A 23,606-nucleotide genomic window follows, 5' to 3' on the forward strand; every position below is an offset into this window, starting at 1 on the left:
TGACACCCAGCATCACTTAACTGTAGTTTGGATTCCTCTTTCCCATATGCATCACTTTGCACTTGCTCACACTGAACATCATCTGCCATTTTGATGCCCAGTCTTCCAGTCTCCCAAGCTAAGGTCCTCTTGCAATTTTTCACAATCCTCTTGTGATTTAACAGCTTTAAACAACTTTGTGTCATCAGCAAATTTAATTACCTCACTCGTTATTCCCATCTCTAGATCATTGATAAATATGTTAAAAAGTGTAGGTGTAGGTTTTATAAAATGAAGCTTGCATATTGATTTTTTGACCGCTCCTGTTCAATATATTTATAAACGACCTGGAGACGGGGACAAATTGTGAGGTTATAAAATTTTCAGATGACACCAAACTCTGCAGCAGGGTTAGAACCACGGAAGACTGTGAGGACCTCCAAAGGGACCTAGCGAAACTGGAAAAATGGGCAAAAAAGTGGCAAATGAGCTTTAACATAGAGAAATGCAAGGTCCTGCATGTGGGGAAAAAGAACCCGATGTTCAGCTACAAAATGGGGGGATCATTGTTAGGGGTAAGTAACCTTGAAAGAGACCTAGGTGTGTTATAGAAACATAGAATATGACGGCAGAAAAGGGCTGTAGCCCATCAAGTCTGCCCATGCTAATGACCCACTCCCAGACTTCACCCGGCTAGAGATCCCACATACATATCCCATTTCTTTTTGAAATCGAGCACGCTGCTGGCGTTAATCACCTGCAATGGAAGTTCATTCCAATGATCGACCACCCTTTCAGTGAAGAAATACTTCCTGGCGTCGCCATGAAATTGCCCACCTTTGATTTTCAGCGGATGACCTCTTGTGGTCGAAGGTCCTTTAAGAAAGAAGATATCGTCTTCCACCTCGATGCGGCCAGTGATATATTTAAAAGTCTCAATCATGTCCCCCCTCTCTCTACGTTCCTCGAGCGAGTATAGTTGCAGTTTATTCAGTCTTTCCTCATATGGGAGGTTCTTGAGTCCCGAGACCATCCTGGTGGTTATTCGCTGAACCGACTCGATTCTCCGCACATCTTTTTGATAACGTGGTCTCCAGAATTGAACACAATATTCAAGATGAGGTCTCACCATGGATCTGTACAGGGGCATTATGACTTCGGGCCTCCGGCTGACGAAACCTCTACGGATGCATCCCACCATTTGTCTAGCCTTGGATGCAGCTTTCTCCACCTGTTTGGCAGTTTTCATGTCTTCACTAATGATTACTCCCAAATCACGTTCTGCCCTAGTCCTAGCTAAGGTCTCACCATTTAGAGTGTAAGTTCTGCACGGGTTTCTGCTGCCAAGGTGCATGACCTTACATTTTTTGGCATTGAAGCCTAGCTGCCAAGTCGAGGACCAATGTTCCAATAAGAGCAGGTCCTGTTCCATACTGTCGGGCAAGGTGCTGTTATCTACTATGTTGCATAGTTTGGCATCGTTGGTGGATACAACATTGAAAGCATCGGCACAATGTGCGACAGCCTCAAAGAAAGCAAACAGAATGTTGGGTATCATCAAAAAGGGTATCACGGCCAGGACGAAGGAAGTCGCCGTACCTCAAGAAAGACATGGCAATACTTTAGGGAGTCCAGAGAAGAGCAACTAAATTGGTAAGAGGTATGGAAAACCTTTCATACACTGACAGGTTAGAAAAGCTGGGGCTCTTCTCCCTGGAAAAGCGAAGACTTAGAGGAGACATGATAGAAACCTTCAAAATCCTGAAAGGCATAGAGAAGGTAGACAGGAACAGATTCTTCAGACTGAGGGGAGCCACAAATACAAGGGGGCACTCGGAGAAATTGAAAGGGGGCAGGTTTAGAACAAATGCTAGGAAGTTCTTCTTTACTCAGAGGGTGGTGGACACATGGAACGCGCTCCTGGAGGATGTGGTAGGGCAGGGCACGCTACAGGGGTTCAAAGAAGGTTTGGATAAATACCTACAGGAGAAGGGGATTGAGGGGTACAAACAGACATAGAGATAGGTATGGGAAAGGCAGGGACACTTAGCAGGTCGTGGACCTGATGGGCCGCCGCGGGTGCGGGCTGCTGAGCGCGATGGACCTCTGGTCTGACCTGGCGGAGGCAACTCTTATGTTCTTATGTTAATTTACTTTTGAACAACTTTGAAAAAATGATAACACTATTTGATTTCAAATATATTTATTGAGTTTTCAGTAACAAAAATAGAAATACATATGAAACAAAAGAACAATGAACAAGTGAACAGAGAGGTTCAATAGAACCAGCCAGAGACCCAAAAGATACAAAATCTATATATATAAAATCGGAGGTATGTGTGTATGTATGTGTGTATGTGCCGCGATCACGCCAAAACGGCTTGACCGATTTGAACGAAACTTGGTATGCAGATCCCTCACTACCTGGGGTGATATGTTCTGGGGGTCTCGCGGCCCACTTGCACATGTGGGCGGAGCTACAAACAGAAAATCACATTTCACCCATTCATGTCAATGGAAAAAATGTAAAAAGATGCCATTCTCACATTAATTCAAAAACAGCTTGACCGATTTGAACGAAACTTGGTATGCAGATCCCTCACTACCTGGGGTGATATGTTCTGGGGGTCTCGCGGCCCACCTGCACATGTGGGAAGGGTGGGTTCACCCAAGAATGTATATGTTCTTGCTCCTGGAGGTGAAACTAAAAATGTTGTTTATAATCAAGTTTTGTGTTAGTTGTATTGTATTCATTTTGTCAAATATTTCACATTATAATTTGATTATTGTACTTTTTATAAAGCTGTAAAAAAATATTTTCATTCACCACTATAAAGTATCTTTATTTGAATCCATTTACAGTGTTATTGCTATAATTAAATACCCTTGCAACGCCGGGGCATCAGCTAGTACATAATATCTCAAAAGAAAAGGATCCATGGGGGGAAACCTGGAGGTTCAGAAGAACCACTATTAAACCTGAAGAGGAGAAAGGACAAAGAGAGGAGAGCAGAGAGAAAAAAGAGGAGGAAGAGCCCAATCAGGCAGAATTTGAAAAAGAGAAACCAGTATATAGAGGGTAAAGTGTGGAGAATAAGGAATAAAGAATACGGGACGGACATCCCAATCCCATGAGGGATGGTAAAGAAAGGAAATGGATACAATCGGAATCAAGAGAAACTAGGGGAAAGACAACAGTTAGAGAGTAAAATGTTGTATGTTATCTCCTTCTAACCTGTCCTCTACTTGTTCTTTTTATTTTTATTTTACTCATCCGCACTTAATGTCATCCCTTTACTGCTGCTTTCTTGATTTTTTATGTGGATTCGTTCTACCCTGATCCTTTTCCTTTACTTGTTTGCCTCTCACCATTTTGTATTTTGTTTCTTAGGACTTTTCTTACCCACCGTTAAAATGGCGGATTTTCTTTTCCTTACCCGGAGCGTTTACCCTTTTTCGTTGTAACTTTGCTATCTTCCCTTTCCCTCTGCAGTCTTGTTTGTACTATTACTGTATTTTGTCCTGTTTTGTCCCTGTACTTCCCCCGCCATTTCCACATGTGCTCTCTCATCGCATTTTATTTTGCTTCCTCATCTTCCGTCTATCTAGTATATGTTGAATCTCTGTCTATTTGCTGCTATATTGGTACTCCTATGTTTCCTCTGCCTATTGCACATTGCCTAGTTTGACGATTAATGCTGTTGTAATCTTTGATTTCCTTACGGTAATTTCTTTTTTCCTCTAAGTTCCTCCTTTTTATGTGATGCTTCCTGTAATGAACTATGACTATTTTCAATACTTTTTAATTCCTTTCTTTTATACTATTCTGTCCCTCTGATGAAATGAGATATCTGTCATGAATTTTTATTGTCTTATTTTTAATATATTGATTTACTGATTGCCATATGAATTTCCGATTCTCTATCCCCTTTCTCCTTCATCTAAGTCACTTTATAACCACCTCTTCTTTATGTTAGTTTATGAATTGCTGCTAGATTACTTTTTTATCTTCTAATGTCTAATTTTTAATGATAACACTATTTATACAATTTCCATCTACCTTCTGTATTTAAATTAAGTCATTCTACGGGGTTGCAGATATGATGATCTCACTGAAGCAGTGGAAGGAGGTTGTTTGGTGAGCTGACTGTCTCTCCTTCCTGCCACTCTCTTATCCCACATTCTTCACCCACCCACCCATCCCTTCCTCTGAAACCATCAATGAAATGCTTTCATGTTTTCCTTATATATCATGATATTTGTCGACATTTGCTTATTTCTGATCTGAAGAAGAGTTACCTTCGAAAGCTCATCATAAAATTCATTGAGTTAGTCCAATAAAAAAAGGTATCACCTTGTTTCCTTTGTTTTTTTTTGTTTTATTTCTTTATATTACCTTTAAAAGTGGACCACCACACCATAGCACACACCCAGACACTCCCAGCAGCGAAAGGAGAGCGATTTGGGGGCGGCTGGAGGAGTATCCTACCTCCTGCGTTGTCTTTGGCCATTCAGTTCCTCGGTCTTCCTTCCTTTCCTTCATATAGGAGCACTTTTGAAATGTGAAAATAGAATATATCCAATTTGTCCATCTAAATCTTTACATCGTAAAACATTAGGAACTCAAGGCTGTCATCCATTGAGGTTTTTTTCTGTCTTTTACAACATAAACTTAACTTTAAAAAAAAAGAAAATCGAATCTGCCTCTTTGTTGCTCTGAGAGAAAACAAAAGGAAGTATTTTTGGCTCCTGTGGCTTTCGTTTCTTGCTTTATGTGTGTTAAACCCCCGCCCACCCTTCTAACCGCACACAGGACTGGCAGCCACAACTAGGGTGAGGTACGTAGGAATGCATTTATTAAACATATTTCAATTCCAGCAATCCAGTCCCTATCGCAAAAGCCCTTGCAAAAATCCACAAAATAAACATTCCACATATCAAAACACAAAACGCAGATTGAAACCTATTGTAAACAGTTATGATTTTATGCTTCAGGTCACTGTCATCCATCAACCTATCCCTCACTAACAGGTCCTTTTACTAAATTGTAGATACCAAATCTTCAATGGAGACCAAGCAGAAAAATTAACAACCATGGAGATAAGCCTTGAAGACGTACGCAGGCAGATAGAAAAATAAAAAACTGACAAATCCCCAGGTCCGGACGGAATTCACCCAAGGGTTCCCCTAAAGGAGGAAATAGCAGAACTACTGCAGCAAATTTGCAATCTATCCCTGAAAACAGGCATCATCCCAGAGGATTGGAAGATAGCCAATATTACGCCCATCTTTAAAAAGGGATCAAGAGGTGACCCGGGAAACTACAGACCGGTGAGTCTGACCTCAGTTCCAGGAAAAATGGCGGAAGCACTGATAAAAGACAACATCGATGAGCATTTTGAAAGGAATAAACTTCTGATAGCCAGACATGGATTCTGCAAGGGGAGATTGTGCCTAATGAACTTATTGCACTTCTTCGAAGGAATTAACAAACGGATGGACAAAGGAGACCCCACAGACATCGTATATCTAGATTTCCAAAAAGCCTTTGATAAAGTACCCCATGAATGCCTACTTCGGAAATTGAAGAACCATGTGGTGGAAGGAGACGTAAATAGATGGATCAGAAATTGGTTGGCGGGTAGGAAACAGAGGGTAGGAGTGAAGGGCCACTACTCGGACTGGAGGAGGGTCACGAGTGGTGTTCCGCAGGGGTCAGTGCTCGGACCGCTGCTATTTAATATATTTATAAATGATCTAGAAATAGGGACGAAGTGCGAGATAATAAAGTTCGCAGACGACACCAAACTATTTAGTGGAGCTCGAACTAAAGAGGATTGCGAAGAATTACAAAGGGACTTGAACAAACTAAGGGAATGGGCGATGAGATGGCAGATGAAGTTCAACGTTGAGAAATGTAAAGTATTGCATGTGGGAAACAGAAACCCGAGGTACAACTATACGATGGGAGGAATGTTATTGAATGAGAGTACCCAAGAATGGGACTTGGGGGTAATGGTGGACATGACAATGAAGCCAGCGGCACAGTGCGCGGCTGCCGCTAAGAGAGTGAATAGAATGCTAGGTATAATCAAGAAGGGTATTACAACCAGGACAAAAGAAGTTATCCTGACGTTATCCTGACGTTGTATCGGGTGATGGTGCGTCCGCATCTGGAGTACTGCGTCCAATATTGGTTGCCGTACCTTAAGAAGGATATGGCGATACTCGAGAGGGTTCAGAGGAGAGCGACACGTCTAATAAAAGGTTTGGAAAACCTTTCATATGCTGACAGATTGGAAAAACTGGGACTCTTTTCCCTGGAGAAGAGGAGACTAAGAGGGGATATGATAGAGACTTACAGGATCATGAAGGGCATAGAGAGAGTAGAGAGGGACAGATTCTTCAAACTTTCAAAAAATAAAAGAACAAGAGGGCATTCAGAAAAGTTGAAAGGGAACAGATTCAAAACGAATGCTAGGAAGTTATTCTTTACCCAACGTGTGGTGGACACCTGGAATGCGCTTCCAGAGGACGTAATAGGGCAGAGTACGGTACTGGGGTTCAAGAAAGGATTGGACAATTTCCTGCTGGAAAAGGGGATAGAGGGGTATAAATAGAGGATCACTGCACAGGTCCTGGACCTGTTGGGCCGCCGCATGAGCGGACTGCTGGGCACGATGGACCTCAGGTCTGACCCAGCGGAGGCATTGCTTATGTTCTTATGTCCTTAATGTACCGCAGCTTAAAATGGCAAAAACCATGAGATACGCTGGGGCATCCCACAGTCATTTTTGAATGTACGCCCACAAACCTCATGCTAAGGTGGTTTTTTACTAAGGCACACTAAATATCAGCGCGTGTCAAGTACTAACACATCCATTATATTCTAAGGACGTGTTAGCATTTAGCGCCCCCCCCCCCCCCCCCCCCCGGCTTCCTACACCACTCTCTCACCCTGCCAATCTAGATGCCTAACTTAATTTTCTTAATTGGCTTAATCAGCACTGATAATTAAAAGCACCATTAAAAAAACAATTTTAAAATGATTTAAAAATTTTACTTAGCCAGTAGGTGCCTACGCTAACCCCTTCTTCTACGAAACTGCGATAGCAGTTTCTAGCGCGGGGAGCCACGCTGAATGGCCCATGCTGCTTCCGACGCTCATAGAGTTCCTATGAGCATCAGGAGCAGCGCGGGCCATTCAGCGCGGCTTTCTGCGCTAGAAACTGCTAACGCAGTTTAATAGAAGAGGAAGTAAGTCACCTTCCAGAAAATAGGCACGATTAGGGGCAGATTGGGGTAGAATTTGAGAAGGGTTTGACTTTACCACACTCATTTAGGCTGAAAAAACCTGCTTAGATGTCCTTAAGTGCAATTCTATAAATGGTGCCTAGCGTATGATTGATAATCGTCTTGGTACTGTTTATAAAATCAGAGCCCTAAAGCAAAACACATAGGGGGAATTCTAGAAACGCTGTTTTAAATGGCAAAACATGGCACAGTTAAAGCGAGAGGTGCTGGAGTTGGACCTGGAAGAGGGGAATGAGGGAGAGGAAGTGTCAACTTGTGGGGGGGAGAAGGGAGAGAAACCGAATCAGAGGCAGAGAAGGTGAGAGACACTGGACCTAGGGTACGAGAGGAAGGGAAGAAAGTGAGGATGGACAGGAACACAGAGAAGAGATACAGGACATGGAGGGAGTATGGATAAAGGGTCACAGAAGGGCAATGCTGGACACGGGGGGAATGTCAATTAGACAGAAGACCCTGCAAACACAAGAAGAAAAAAGAGAAAAGCAGAAAAGAGACACTGGGACTAAAGCAAACAGAAAAAAAAAATAGTTTAGACAACAGAGGTGCAGAAAAAAAGCATTTAATTTTGAATTTATTAATTGGAATATTTCAACTTTTTAGAAATTTTATTTATTTAGCTCTGTTATGGTATGGTAAGGTTCTGAGTATATTTTTGCATAAGTTTGTGCTTAGTATTTTATAGTGGAGAGATTGTAAGTTGGCCTTAGTGAGGTGACATCAAAACTTTTGATAATGCAGCTCATTGCATTGTGGTATTTTCTTCTGAAAAATATTTATGCATAAGTAGAAGTGGAATATCCCCTATCTTCTATGTGAAATACCTGTATTCTGTATAGGATGTGATTACAGTGGTTAGCATAGCTGGGTTTAAGAAAGGTTTGGACAATTCCTGGAGGAAAAGTCCATAGAATGTTATTGAGATAGACATGGGAGAAGCCAATGCTTGGAATGTTGCTACTTTTTGAGGATTTCATATAGAATGATGCTACTATTTGGAGCTCCGGAATCTTGCTTACTCATCGAGATTTTGGATGGTTGCTACTATTTGGGTTTCTGCCAGGTATTTTAAACCGGAAACTGGGCTAGATGGACCATTGGTCTCACCCAATACAGCTGTTCTTATGTGAAATTCACCCCAGATGCAGTGTGCCAGCAAAACAGGTTGGATTATTACATTACATTACATTACATATTTCTATTCCGCCATTACCTTTTGGTTCAAAGCGGATTACAAAAAGAGTTATGGAAGAAGGGTTACAACGTTAGATCAGCGAAGGTTTCCAAGAGAGGGAAAAGTAGGATCTGGGGTTAGGGAGGGGATGGTAAGAGGGGGGTTAAGCTTTATCATGGTATTAAGCTTTATTAAGGGATTTCTTGAAGAGTATAGTTTTTATTTCCTTTCTGAACATCTTGTAGTCTGGGGTTGTTGTCAGTAGGTTGGAGACTTGGTTGTCTATCTTCGCTGCCTGAGTGGCCAGTAGTCCGTCGTATAGTTTTTTCCGCTTTACTTCTTTGAGTGGGGGGGTAAGTGAATGGGGTGTGTTTTTTTCTATGCCTGGTAGAGGTGGTTTGGATGAGGCGTTCATTTAGGTAGATTGAGCTGTCTCCATTTATAGTTTTAAATAGTATACAGTAGAATTTAAATTGTATTCTTTCCTGGATTGGAAGCCAATGAGAATTGATGAATGCCTCAGTAATGTGATCATGTTTTTTCAATGAATAGACGAGTCTCAGAGCTGTATTCTGAATTGTCTGTAGTTGTTTAATCATTATTGCAGGGCAGGGGAGGTAGAGGATGTTGCAGTAGTCTAGGATACATAGGATTAGAGATTGTACTAGGAGCTGAAATTGTGTTTTTTCGAAGAATTTTCGGACTTGTCTAAGGTTTCTCATAACTGCGAAAGATTTCTGTATTGTTTTGTTAATTTGTGGTTGCATGGTGCATATACGAGTATATGAACTGCAATTGGAATATAAAAAGCTGTTTTTCACACAGAGCTCTGGTTTCGCTTCCTCTTTTTCTGTGCCCACTTCTTTTTTGGCTATTTTTGTTCTTGCATCTGTCTCAATTTTTTTTTTTTTTTTGCCTCCTCCATAATACAGTAATCTATTTGAAAGGGCACCCGAAGACATTACAAACAGGGTAGCCAGTGCCCTTCCTCAGCTGTGTGCAAGTGGGATATGGGAGAAGGAGGAATCGTAATATAGTAGATGACGGCAGATAAAGACCCGATTCAAAATTTTTTTCTTCTTAGCTATTTCTGGGCAAGAATCCAAAGCTCTGTCTGGTTCTGTGCTTAGGTTCCAACTACTGAAGTCTCCGCCAAAGCTCACGCCAGCCCATCTACACCCTCCCAGCCATTGAAGCCCTCCCCAGCCCATCCCCCACCAAATGGCCATATACAGACACAGACCGTGCAAGTCTGCCCAATACTGGCCTTAGTTCTTTAATATTTACTATTATTTTCTGATTCTAGATCCTCTGTGTTCATGCCACGCTTTTTTGAACTCCGTCACCGTTTTCCTCTCCACCACCTCTTTCGGGAGCGCATTCCGGGCATCCACCACCCTCTCCCTTAAGAAGGGTGGCTGAGGGCAAGTGGGAGGGAGGCAAACTAGCTGCAGGTCTTTTTAGATGTGTAAGCATCACCTATGGACATTTTTTTCCCAATCTGCTTTAATTCACTTGCCATATAGGCCTATGTACATCTGCTGAAGTTTGCCATTTTTGTATTTTCTGAGAAATATTTTATACGCTCATGTATGTAATTCACTTTGTACAGTTTCTTCTTCTTGTAAACTGCCTCGAACTAATGGTTTAGCGGTATATAAGAATAAATTATTATTTATTAATTTTCTTGCCACTTTATTCTTTGGCATTTCATACATATAGAATATCTAAATGTAATAGTTTACTGAGCTTTTTTTCTGCAAGTTGTCAAATGCCACCCCCACCCTCAGAAGAGCTTACAGTCTAATTTAGACAGGACATTTCGGGGTTGGGGAGATTATGGTAGAGGAAATGATACAGTGGGTCTAAGTATCTGGCATTTTAACATGCAATAGACGGTCCCTGCTCAGAAGAGCTTACAGTCTAATTTAGTCAGGTCATTTCGGGGTTGGGGAGATTATGGCAGAGGAAATGATACAGTGGGTCTAGGGATTTGACAGCAGTGAATGGGAGTGGGCTTTTAGCTTGGATTTGAACGCTGCTAGTGAGGGAGCAGTTTACATATTTTAGGCAGTTATGACTGTCTTATTTCGGTCACATTGTCAGTAGAGAAAGATCATTGGAGAAGGACATTATGTTTGGGAAGATTGAAGGAAGCAGGCGTGGAGGGCAACCTGCAATCACATGGCTGGGCATGTTGAAAACAATCATGGGGACGATGCTGGAGGCAGTGATGTAACGAAGGTGAGAGGTGCCCGGGGTTGTGGCGCCCCTCCCCTGCCCTCGCTCCTTCCCCGATCTGCCTGCCATGCATACCTTCCCTGCCCTTCCCTTCCCCCATAGCTCTAGCTGAAGTTATAGTTCACAGCGGTCGACGTGCTCCTCGTGACCCCATCAGTTCTTCCTCTGATGTCACTTCCTATGCACGGCACCCGGAAGTGATGTCAGTGGGAGAACCGACGGGGTCACGAGGGGCACGTTGTTGACCGCTGTAGCCTGCGAACTACAGCTTCAACTAGAGGTAAGGGGGAAGGGAGAGGGGTGAGTGGCGAGGGGGAAGTGGGAAGAGGCAGGGGCGGAGAGGAGGGATGCCTGTGTCCCCATCAATATGGCACCTGGGATGGACTGCCCTCTTCACCCCCACCCTCCCCTACTACGCCACTGGCTGGAGGACCTTACTGGTCTAGCACAAAACTGAGCATGTTTTAGATCTGCAATTCATCAAGTCGTTAAGACTTGAATACAAGTCGATATCACCTAACTAACTTTTCTACCTGGGGCATTTATGGCACTTTAGTTTTGCCACGGCATTTTTTCCAGGCAGACGCCATTACAGGGCAGAAGTTATGGAGCACAAGTCCTAGTGAAGCTTTCACTAGTGCCTGTACCACATTATCAAGCCTGTCTGCCGTGAAGCAACAGATAAGTGTGGCTTGCACTTTGTTAGATTAATATTTAATCACCTTACCGTTATAGTTGGCACAGTGGGGTTGCCTATGGTAGAATATTGAAGGTTAACCAATGAGGAATTCGGGTTCTCCTTCCTAGCTCTGGAGCAATGACTGCCCGGTAGCTTCTGAGGCAAATTCCCCTGCATATGTGCTTCAACTGTATGCTTTAGGTATAAAAAAGTTAAGCTTTGAGGGGAAGGGGTAAAATGCGGACCTCACGGATCTAAAACCGCACGTCCTTAAAAATCCAAGGTCCGTGCATTGACAAGTCCGCCTTCGCTTTCCCTGCAGCTCAGCTCAGGCCCCCGGCTCCCTCGCGGACCTCACAGATCTGAACTGCACGTCACATCCTTAAAAATCTGAGGTCCGCACCACTTTTGAGGTCCGTGCCACTTTTAGTCTCTGGCTCTGACAGAGCTCTATGACAATTTAATTGTGACGGATCCTAATGCTTTTCCCTCCCTATGCTAGGATCCGTCCGAGTTAAATTGTCATAGAGCTCTGTCAGAGCCAGAGACTAAAAGTGGCACGGACCTCAACAGTGCCACGGACCTCGGATTTTTAAGGATGTGACGTGCAGTTCAGATCCGTGAGGTCCGCGAGGGAGCCGGGGGGCCTGAGCTGAGCTGCAAGGAAAGCGAAGGCGGACTTGTCAATGCGTGGACCTCGTATTTTTAAGGACGTGCGGTTTTAGATCCGCGAGGTCCGTAAGGTCTGTGAGGTCTGCATTTTACCCCTTCCCAGCTTTGAGCTTTAGCTTCAGCGTTTGAACTGGAGGATATAAGTGTTGTGTTTGTGATATGGAAACTGCATAGTTGAATGTGGTATATACATTTTTAAATAAATAAATGTACTCCCATCTCTGTTTATTTACCACTGTGCCACTTAGACCTCCTCCTCTCTTTCACAGGCTGTAATCCAGGGGTGGGCAAACTTTTTGACTCGTGGGCCACAATGGCTTCTTAAATTTGACAGAGGGGGCTGTACCTTTTTAAATCCCCCCAGTACCTTTTTAAAACACACACACACACCTGCCCCGTCGTACCTTTTTAAATTCCCCTTATAACCTGGTGGTCCAGCGTGTATCCATCCCTCCCTCCCATCCCTTGTGCAGCAGAACCCTTGAGCACCCGCCCCCGCTGGCCAGCCGAACCCCTGCTGACTGTCCATCCTTCTCTCCCATTTGAACCCCGCCGACTGCGAGCCCTACATACCTCCCTCCAGAGCAGCATCAGGACGGCAGAACTCTAAACAGGCAGCTTCATGGCCTTCTCTTGTCGGGGCCTTCCGTGTGCTGCGTTACTGATGACATCATCAGTGATGCGGCAGAGGGAATTCCCCGACAAGAGAAGGCCACGAAGCAGCCTGTTTAGAGTTCTGCTGCTCTGGAAGGAAGTACGTAGGGATCCCGGTTGGCGGGGTTCGGATGGGAAGGAAGGATGGAGGGTCAGCGGGGGTTCGGCTGCGCAGCAGGGGCGAGTGCTCAAGGATTCTGCTGCACAAGGGGAGGGAGAGAGGGATGGAAGCTGGGCTCAAGGTCGGTGGGCCGATTAAAAAAATAACGGGCCAGATAAGGCACGTGGGCTGTAGTTACGTGGGCTGTACCTACATACCTGGTAGCCCAGCGGAGATCATCAAGGGCAGGAGCGCAGCCCCCTTACTCCTACACCCATGTGGCACCTTGTCAAAATGGTTGCTGTGACCTCTTGTGGCAGCTCGCAGTACTACGTGAAGTACTGTGAGTTGCAACAAGGGTTGCGGCAGCCATTTTGAAAGGCCGCCTTGAGGGTCTAATTCATCTCTGTTCCTCTCATTGGGTTCCTTATTTATTTATTCCGTTTTTTAGCCTGCTCTCCCAAAGGAGCTCAGAATGGTTTAAGAATCAGGTACTTGAGCATTTTCCCTATCTGTCCTGGTAGGCTCGCAATCTATCTAATGTACCTGAGGCAGTGGAGGATTAAGTTACTTGCCCAGGGGTCACAAGGAAAAGTGTGGTATTTCATCCCACAACCTCAGGGTGCTGAGGCTTTCGCTTTAACCACTGCACCACCCTAGAAATCAAAGTGTAGTAAAAGTGAGCCAACTATAGGACAATCAACCCATTGCGACATCACTGAAGAGGATGATTGGTGGACTGAGGCATTATGACATCACAATCACAGCTCTAGTTACCAGAGACAGAAACTTTTCACACTATTTTATTCAATTTTCTATATTGTTCTCCCAGGAATTTATTCAGGTACTCAAACATTATTCCCTGTCCTGGTGGGTTCACAATCTATCTAATGTACCTGGAGCAGTGGAGGATTAAGTGACTTGCCCAGGGTCACAGAGAATAGCATGGGTTTGAACCCACAACCTCAGGGGGCTGAGGATGTAGCTCCAACCACTGTGCCACACTCCTCATTTTCATAGGCTCCGATCTCATATCTGTCACTGTAAACCTGAGATTTCCTCACGTTACACTGTGATTTCTGTTTGAGGCCCAGAAAGTCTTGCGGCTTCCACATTAGTCCACTGGGAAAGAAAACTAAACTTTGGTTGTACAAAGGAAAAAAAAAAATGAAATCCCTAACTTTTAATATTTCCCTGATAGTGATTTCTTTGAATAAGTTTAATAGATCTGAAAAATCCTTTCAACATACCACAAAGCTGCCCGAGACAGATGTTAGGGATGCTAGGGTCCACCTCGGGGATTAGCGCCCAAGATCTGGGTGTCATCGTAGACAATACGATGAAATCTTCCACCCAATGTGCGGTGGAAGCGGCCAAAAAAGCAAATAGGATGCTAGGAATTATTAAAAAAAGGGATGGTTAACAAGACTAAGAATATTAGAATGCCCCTGTATAGCTCCATGGTCCGACCTCATCTGGAGTATTGGGTTCAATTCTGGTCTCCTTATCTCAAGAAAGATATAGTGGCACTAGAAAAGGTTCAAAGAAGAGGGACCGAGATGGTAAAGGGGATGGAACTCCTCCCGTATGAAGAAAGACTAAAATGGTTAGGGCTCTTCAGCTTGGAAAAGAGATGGCTGAGGGGAGATAGGATTGAAGTCTACATAATCTTGAGTGAAGTAGAACGGGTACAAGTGGATCGATTTTTCACTGTGTCAAAAATTACAAAGACTAGGGGACACTCGATGAACTTACAGGGAAATACTTTTAAAACCAATAGGAAGAAAATTTTTTCACTCAGAAAATAGTTAAGCTCTGGAACACATTGCCAGAGGTTGTGGTAAAAGCGGATAGCGTAGCTGGTTTTAAGAAAGGTTTGGACAAGTTCCTGGAGGAAAAGTCTATAGTCTGTTGTTGAGAAAGACCAGGGGGAAGCCACTACTTGCCCTGTATTGGTAGCATGGAATGTTGTTGCTCTTGGGATTCCGGAACCCTGCTACTCTTTGGGGTTCTAGAATCTTGCTACTCTTTGGGGTTCTGGAATATTGCTACACCTTGGGTTTTTGCCAGGTACTAGTAAACTGGATTGGACACCGTGAGAATGGGCTACTGGGCTAGATTGACCCCCCCCACAAAGATGGTGCCGGGGCAGTCCGCATCCCCCTTGCTACGCCTCTGCCGCATTGTAAAATGAGGCCTTTCCTGCCTAATTCACAGAGAATCTCCACTGCCCAGAGTCTCTCACTCATATTATACAGAAGACATGTAATGAAAGAGGTTCAACAGATGAAAAGAGAATATAAAGAAAAGAGAAATAAATCTTCTGGTCTATTTACATGATGGAAGACTTCAGATTAAGGAACTATCCCAGAATGCACTGTGAGAGAGGCCTAAGATTCCGGTTGGCCCAGGTGCCTAAGGAAACCAACTGGATTGTACAGAATTATAAGGAAAAGCAGGAAAGCCTCCCAGATTAATTTGTACGTTTGATTGCCATTCTTTTGACTTTGGCAACGCAACTACAAATCAGAAGGCCAGAAAAGCTTCTGAGGTAAACACGTGGCGAGGGACCGAGGTATGGAGAAGGTGTGACAATCCTATTTCTGAGCCCTTTTGTTTGGAGTCAGTAGAGAAGAAAGGCCGGAGTTTCTCAGTGAAGGTGTCGGTGAAGGTGAAGAGAAGAGATTTATTTTTGGCATTGTAAAATGAAACCTTTCCCGCCTCGTACTCCAGCAGAATCCCCACCGACCGGGGTCCCTTTTTTGGGGGTACATAGCTGAAGGCACAGTATTTCCTTGTATCCCATAGATCCTCATTGTAACAGTATTCGTCTTCATCCCACAAATCCTGTGTATAGAGATCTAACTCTTCATCCCAGCTTAACTGTGTATCCCCCGCTGCCCGGGGTTTCAGGCAGAGATCGGTCATAGGAGAAGTGAGGGCTGAGTATTTACCCTCCTCCCACAGTGCCACTGACCAGTACCCCTCCCTAGGTGACGGCAAGATCCTCCCCTTCCTCCTCACAGAGTCTTTACACACACCCACAATCCAGCTGGTCCAGTCCCCCACCTCCACTTCCCAGTAATGTCTCCCCGAGGTGAAGCCCTCGCACCCCAGCACATAGGGTTCGGTATCAAATCTCTCGGGATTGTCCGGCAGTTCTTCTCTTGTTTCTCCACGCTTGACACCTGTCCGACACTCAGACAGGACGAGATCAGGGTGAGCAGTCTCCGGATCAAGAGTCACATTCACTACAGTGGAGAGAGACATTAGTAAAAATAAGTGCACGCTTCTCTTAGCTCCACACACACTGTCTCTAACCCTCATTTGCTCCTTGCACACCCACCTTTAACTCCCATTGGCTGGTTCTTATCCCTATGGTCCGAGCTCTGCTCTTAACTATTATTCACTGACTGCCTCAAAGATCTGGCCTACCTGCATACCTGGGCCTACCTACATACCTGGTAGCCCAGCGGAGATCATCAAGGGCAGGAGCGCAGCCCCCTCACTCCTACACCCATGTGGCACCTTGTCAAAATGGTTGCTGTGACCTCTTGTGGCAGCTCGCGGTACTACGTGAAGTACTGTGAGTTGCAACAAGGGTTGCGGCAGCCATTTTGAAAGGCCGCCATGAGGGTGCAGGAGCAAAGGGGCTCTGCTCCTGCCCCCCCCCCTCCCTGAAGACCCATGCTGGACCACCAGGTGCGTAGGTAGGCCCGTGACACCCAAACTAAGATTTAGACACCCTATCGAAAATGCCCCTCCACGTAAATATCTCCAAATTATTGAAAAGTAAATCACTGCTCACTTGTCAAACTGTTATTACACAATAAACATGAGACAGCACTTCGCAGGATTAAAAATCTCCACTAATCATTTCAAACATAAGGAAATACACACACTCTTATCAATCATAAGAGAAAAAAAATAACACGGGATGTATTGTGAGAGTACAGTCAGAAGTCATTACTGTACAGTATTTAACTCTTGTGTATAATCAGTTGTATATCAGATTCAGTTACCTGCATATCTGCCATATTCCGTCCACCAATCTGCATTAAAAGAAACATGAACAGTGACCAGATATTACAGAAGACAAAGATGAGGAGGGAAAAAAATTTGGTGACAAACTTTGAATTAAGCAAATCATGCAGGATATGATATTTTTGTAGATTATAAAAAAAAAAATGTAGAAAGAAAGAAATGTTAGACATTTGGGTTCTTAAAGATGTCCTTCAGTGAACTTATAGCAAGAGAACTCAAGTACTGAGAAAACCTGATGAATCAAATGAGCACTTTCACAAACAGTGTGTATGTGACATCTATGTGGGATCCCTACGAAGGTCAAGATAAGGAAATTGGGTCATTAGGGCATAGACAGGGGGTGGGTAAGCAGAGTGGGCAGACTTGATGGGCTGTAGCCCTTTTCTGCCGTCATCTTCTATGTTTCTATGTTTAGTGGATATCTATAGATCCGTTCAGGCTCAATCACAAAGTGCAATTCAAAAAACAGAGGAAAAAGCCTCAGACTGAGGCCCTCCCACCACCACAAAGGTGGTTAGGCGATAACCTCACTGGCAAAAAACCTCTGTAATGTTGCAAGTAGATAAAAGAACTGCGCGGTGCTATTAAATTATGTGCACTTAAAGATAGAGGAAAAAATGTATAAATAATCTTCCACTTATCTACTGTTGATCGGTACACCAGCGGTGGCCAGTGTTTCACAAGTCTGCTGCCTCAAGGTGTAACAAATCCGATCGAACTTTAAGAGGGGCGCTAAACCACTTAGCATTTGGCGTGCGTTAAATCATCGTTTAGTGCCCCTTAGTAAAAGGACCCCTTAATTTGGGCCTCTCAGTTGAGGAGCTTGATACATAAGGGAAGTCTTCAGAATCCATATGTCTCTCACTTATTGGAACTTTGGTATAAAATACGATGATCTTTTGGTGGGAATAATGGTATATTCTCCTCTTCAGCGACTAGTTTTGAGCCAGCTTTTCAGGCAGGCAGAGATGGAGAAGTATTTATTAGATGGGAACAGCAGGGTTTAATAAGATTTCTTCAATTTATTAACAGTGGAGAAATGATTCCCTTCTAATGATCTATGGGTACGACTGGACTTGATTTTACAAGTATCCAATAATAATCATACAAAATTCGGCAGTGCGACTGATTTTCGGTATAAAAAAAATGGGATCACATAACCCCCCTACCACCAAAAACTTCATTGGCTGCCCCTAGAAGCAAGAGTGTTGTTCAAATTTGCCTGCCTTTGTTTCAAATCTGTACTTGGTTTGGCCCCCCTATACCTGGTCTCCCATTTTAAATTGGATAGTTCCACCAGGCCTATACGCAGAATACATACCGTATTTGCCGGCGTATAAGACGACTTTTCAGTACCTTAAAATCCTCCCCAAAGTCGGGGGTCGTCTTATACGCCGGGTACTGTTTAGAGAGCTGCACGGGGACGCCCCTAGGGTCGCGGGGATCCCGTGGGGACGCCCCCTAGGGTCGCGGGGATCCCATGGGGACGCCTCCGAGGGTCGCGGGGCTCCTGTGGGGCTGGATGCTCAGTCTTCTGGATGTACGCGGCTCTTCTTCTCCCTACCTTCTCTGCTTGCAGCACAGAGCCGAACGGAAGTCTTCCCGACGTCAGCGCTGACGTCGGGAAGACTTCCGTTCGGCTCTGTGCTGCAGGCAGGGCAGATAAGGAGAAGGAGAGTAGCCTCACGGTTCGAGTGGCTACCAAAGGAGAGGAGCGGCCCGCCCCGCCCCGGTTGCAGCACAGCCGGCCAGATTCCCTTACTTTTGTGGCACTTCCCCGACCGACCGATAACAGCCCGGGTCCGACAATCCTCCCTGCCCTGTAGCCGCGAATCTAAATTACCTTCTTACAGCAGCTGTAAGAAGGTAATTTAGATTCGCGGTTAAGGGCAGGGAGGTTTGTCGGACCCAGGCTGTTATCGGTCGGTTGGGGAAGTGCCACAAAAGTAAGGGGACCTGGCCGGCTGTGCTGCACCCGGGGCGGTAGAGAAGGTGTGCGGAAGAAGGGGTAGTCTTATACGGCGAGTATATAACAAAACTCTATATTTTAACTAAAAGTTGGGGGGTCGTCTTATATGCCCAGTCGTCTTATACGCCGGCAAATACGGTATGTTTAGCCACCCTATAATAAAAACCTGCCGATACAAAAGATTCCTTGACAGAACTCTTGCTTTCCAAGCAAGTCAACAGAACGGCTGGCTAGGCAACATCATCAAGCACTCCTCATCCTATCTTAACTTCAGAAAACTCGTTAAAACCAACCTGTTCAACCGATTTGTAACCAAGAACTCTTAAAACCTCACCACTGTACTCTACTTACATGTACTCGAAGTCCCTACATTGTAACTTTTACTCTGTCTCTCTCCCTCCCTACAAATATTCATGTATTCAAAGACTTCATGGTTATTTTTTTTCGCTGACTGTCCAGCTCTTCTTATTGTAAACCGCCTCGAACTACTATGGCTTTGGCGGTATATAAAAATAAAATAATAATAATAATTATTATTAATAACTGAATTCTATAATTTTAGTTAATTATGATAACAATTAGATAAATATGATAGCAATTTGGCTATACAGGAAAGACGATCAAAGAAATGAGGATGGGGGAGGAAGGGGGGGGGTGGATTAGAGAGGGGGGAGGGACTAGGATGAGAATAAATATATGACTATGTGAAATATATGTTGTTGTAAACCTGTTGGTTCAAATAGCCCAGAAAGGGCTTAGAATTTGTTTGGAATTTGTTTTTGCTATTTTTATGCAATTTTAAAAAAATTCTTTACTAAAAATATATTTTAAAACAGAAGTATGTTTATTCAAGAAAAGGTTTAGTGAATGCCCGATGTTGGCTAAGATATATTGATGATATATTTGTCATATGGACGGGTAAGAAAATAGAACTGAATGCGTTCGTTCAGGATTTAAATGAACATCACACTATAAGGTTTGATTACACAGCAAGTTCAAAATGCCTTTTAGAAGCACTCTTAAAACAAATTTCAAGGCGCCTACTGACACCTAAAAAAATACAGCACTGGAATCGCACCTACAGAGGTGCTTTACGATGCCTAATGCATGGATAACTTTCCGGTGCCTACCTTTCCTGAAAGCGCGATTCTATAAACGACACTGTCATGTAATTAACATGCGATCAGCAGCCGACAATGGCGCCTTTTGTAGAATCCAGGCCTAACTGCCTCTAGCACAAAGGAAATAGCTGATCTAGAATTCCAAATACAATTCTCCAGACAGAGGGATTCTATTCTCATCGATCTCTTCAAGACCTTCAGCGTGGCTGAATGATACAAGACTACGGCCAGAGGTTGTGGTAAGAGCGGAGAGCGAAGCTGGTTTTACGAAAGTTTTGGACAATTTCCTGGAGGAAAAGTCCATAGTCTGTTAGTGAGGGGGAAGCCCTGGATCGGTAGCATGGAATGTTGTTATTCTTTGGGATTCTGAATGGAATGTTGCTACTCCTTGGGTTTTGGCCAGGTACTAGGGACCTGGATTGGCCACCATGAGAACGGGCTACTGGGCCATTGGTCTGACCCAGTAAGGCTATTGTTATGTTCTTACTGTGGCGTCTGTTTCTCTGATTTATAATTTCATTTGGGGTATATTTCTACTGGAATCCATCTAATGCATCTGTATAGAACAGAATGCAAATCCCAATGAACGAAATAAATGAAACAGAATAAATACAAAAAAAAAAAAAAAAAAGACACTGGATTAAAAATAGAACAAATCCTTACTTGCAAACGCTGCGGCCAATTTCTTCAGCTGCAGAGGGTAGCTCAATTGGAAGCCCATTTTCAGATCAATCGAAACAGCTTCTGGCTCCGGAAACTTCATTTTCTGAAACCTGTGGATGCGAGAGTCACTGAGATTATTCCGGAAGATGCCCACACCCAAGGAATAAAGATAGGACAGATGGGAGGAGAAAGATCTGCTTATGGATTACAGCATCATTGGGATTATTCTGGGAGATGTTCACCCTCAGGGACAGATGGAAGATATGAGATCTAGTTTTAGTTTAGTTCGGGTTTTATTAAAACTGGATATTTCCGCTTGTTCTTCCGACAGGTCCAAGCGGTTTGCAATATTAAAATACAATAAAAACTTAGGGGTCCTTTTATCAAGGTGTGCTAACCGATTTAGTATATACTCAGTGCGAAGGCGCCATAGACTATAAATGGATCCTTAGCATGTAACGCGCGCTAATCTTTAGCACGCCCCTTTAGAAAAGAACTCCAACCATTATAGGACAGACCTAATTAAAAGAATATCAAAACATTCACCCAGTCATTCTTAAAAAAAAAAAGAATTTTTTTTCTTATCAATGTTGTACCAAATCCCAATTAAGAAGGAGCCTACATTATTTCCAAAATTCAATATATATATGAATTATTTCTGCCGCCACAGAATCTTCTCCAAACACCTCTTGAAAGAAAAAAAGTTTTCAAAGCCGTAAAAATTCCCCTCCAATCCCAATTCCCGTGGTAGTTTATTCCATAGTCTTGGCGCCATAAAATAGAAAGCTTTATTTTTGGTCAATTACTATTTTGAGCTTTTTTTTTTACTGAAGGGAGAACTATTCTGTTATCTTGGAATGATCTAAGAGTTTAAATAATTTGATTGTTGCAGAAAAAAAAAACCCTTATGTGTTAAACTTAAAATTTTAAACTGAATCCTATATTGAATAGGAAGCCAATGATACTGTAGAAACAATGGTGTAACTATCATACCTCTTTTTAAATCCGTGATTTAATTGCAATATTTTGAATTGTTTGTAATCTTTTAAGACTAGCTTTTGTTAGACCCATATTTATTTATTTAAAAACTATACCGCCCGGAGTCACAGCGGTTTCCAAATAAACCTACATTGATCAAAAACAATGCAAACCATTCTTCAAAATAATATCAACACGTATGAAAACCAAACCTAAAAATTCTTCAATAACGTATTTTTAAAAAATGTTACAAAAACGCCCAAACAATGTTAGGAAAGACAGATCAAAAGTATGCTTGGTTTTCAACATTTCCTTAAAGCTGTAATGGTCTGCACATAGGGCTCTTTTTATCAAGCCGCGCTAGCGGTCTGACGCGCATAATAGCACGTGCTAAACCGCCGTTCGCGCCAGCCGCTATCGCCTCCTCTTGAGCAGGCGGTAGTTTTTGGCCAGCGCAGGGGTTAACGCATGATGAAAAGTCGCGCGTCTTAAGCCCGCTAGCGCGGCGTGATTAAAGGAGCCCAAAATCTCTGTTGCCCGGTAAGCTTGTTCCAGTATGATATTCCAGCAATGGAAAACATTTGAAGTTGAGTTGTCCATATCTTACATTATCCGCTGTCAGTGCTACCAATTTCATTTTTCCCTCAGAGCGCAATGCCTTCCCAGAAAGATTGAAACCAAAGTGGTACAGTGACAACACTTTAAATTGGATTTTTTTTGCTCAATCAGTAGCCATTGCAAATTTTTCAATGTTGGGGAGAAAAAAAAGGGAGAACCATGATGGAGAAGAGAGGGGAGGTCTGTGATTTTCCTCCATCTCTTCTCTTCCCTTCCTCCTTGCTCCCTCCACATCTTACTTCTCCCTCTCTCGCTCAATCCCGCCTCCCTCTCTCTGATTTTCAATTCCACTTCTTTCTCCCTAATCACCAATCAATGAATTCCAATTTTTAGAAAAATCATCCAGCCACACGGAAAAGGTCAAAAAATTAACATACCTACTAACAGCTTTCTTCACTTCCTAGAGAAAAAAATGACACAGAGAATATTTCTAGTTAGATTTCACAGTTTATGAGCAGTCATTAGACATTTTAGGACAGTGGTCTCAAACTCAAACCCTTTGCAGGGCCACAGTTAGGATTTGTAGGTACTTGGAGGGCCTCAGAAAAAAATGACAATTTTGCATGAGGTAAAACTCTTTATAGTTTGTAAATCTTTCCTTTTGGCTAAGTCTTAATAATAATGTTGTAATTTAGAGCTAAAGAGATATATGATCAAGAAACTGTTTTAGTTTACTTTTGTGATTATGATAAACATACCGAGGGCCTCAAAATAGTACCTGGTGGGCCACATGTGACCCCCGGGCCACGGGTTTGAGACCACTGCTTTAGGATATTCCACTCACAGCTCTGTGCAGTCACATTAACGCTCTATGTATGGAGAAAAGAAACTAACCAGTGAAACAGGATAATTTAGATCAGGCTTGTTCAACCTTTTTCTATTGGGAGCCACATTATATATTCTGTAACATTTGGAGGGCCATAACGCAATTCTTTTGGTAATTCCTATAATTTGTATTCCACCTTGAACAATATATAATGTATAATGTATTCGAAATTAATTTTCCTATGAACTGTTTTCCTACCTTCTTCTACTCTATGTTTATAACCTAACTAATTTATTCTTCTCAAGTACTTTAGCAAGAATGTGAGCCTTTGGGACAGTCAGGGAACTCTAAGTACTTTCTCTTCATCTTAATTAATCTTACTTATTGCATTTCTTCTGTTTCTACTGTAAACCGCTTAGAACCTCACGGTACAGCGGTATATAAGAAATAAAATTATTATTATTATTATAACACACTTCGTCGTATTTTGCTCCTTCCCATCTTTCACCCAGTCTCGATCTCACTCATGTAACCTCCTCCCAATCTCTCTTGCTCATGTAACAACCCTCTCCCTTAACTCAATGCTTGCATTATACATTCATGGATTTCCTTTGGAATTTTCTTCTGCAGGAATAGG

At 43.2% G+C, this 23,606-nt stretch overlaps 1 protein-coding gene across 1 annotated transcript in view; it reads right to left on the minus strand.

Moving 5' to 3' along the window:
* Positions 1-23,606, minus strand: part of LOC117346323 — a 224,862-nt gene that overhangs the window by 189,828 nt on the left and 11,428 nt on the right. The window contains exons 4-7 of the mRNA XM_033915723.1: positions 22,581-22,603; positions 20,608-20,717; positions 16,833-16,862; positions 15,339-16,061 (exon numbers count right to left, since the gene is read on the minus strand). Of these exons, the coding sequence (XP_033771614.1) occupies positions 15,339-16,061; positions 16,833-16,862; positions 20,608-20,717; positions 22,581-22,603 (886 nt within the window). The remainder of the gene's footprint in view (positions 1-15,338; positions 16,062-16,832; positions 16,863-20,607; positions 20,718-22,580; positions 22,604-23,606) is intronic.

The sequence above is a fragment of the Geotrypetes seraphini genome, chromosome 12, assembly GCF_902459505.1.
Source record: "Geotrypetes seraphini chromosome 12, aGeoSer1.1, whole genome shotgun sequence".
NCBI classification, from domain to species: domain Eukaryota; kingdom Metazoa; phylum Chordata; class Amphibia; order Gymnophiona; family Dermophiidae; genus Geotrypetes; species Geotrypetes seraphini.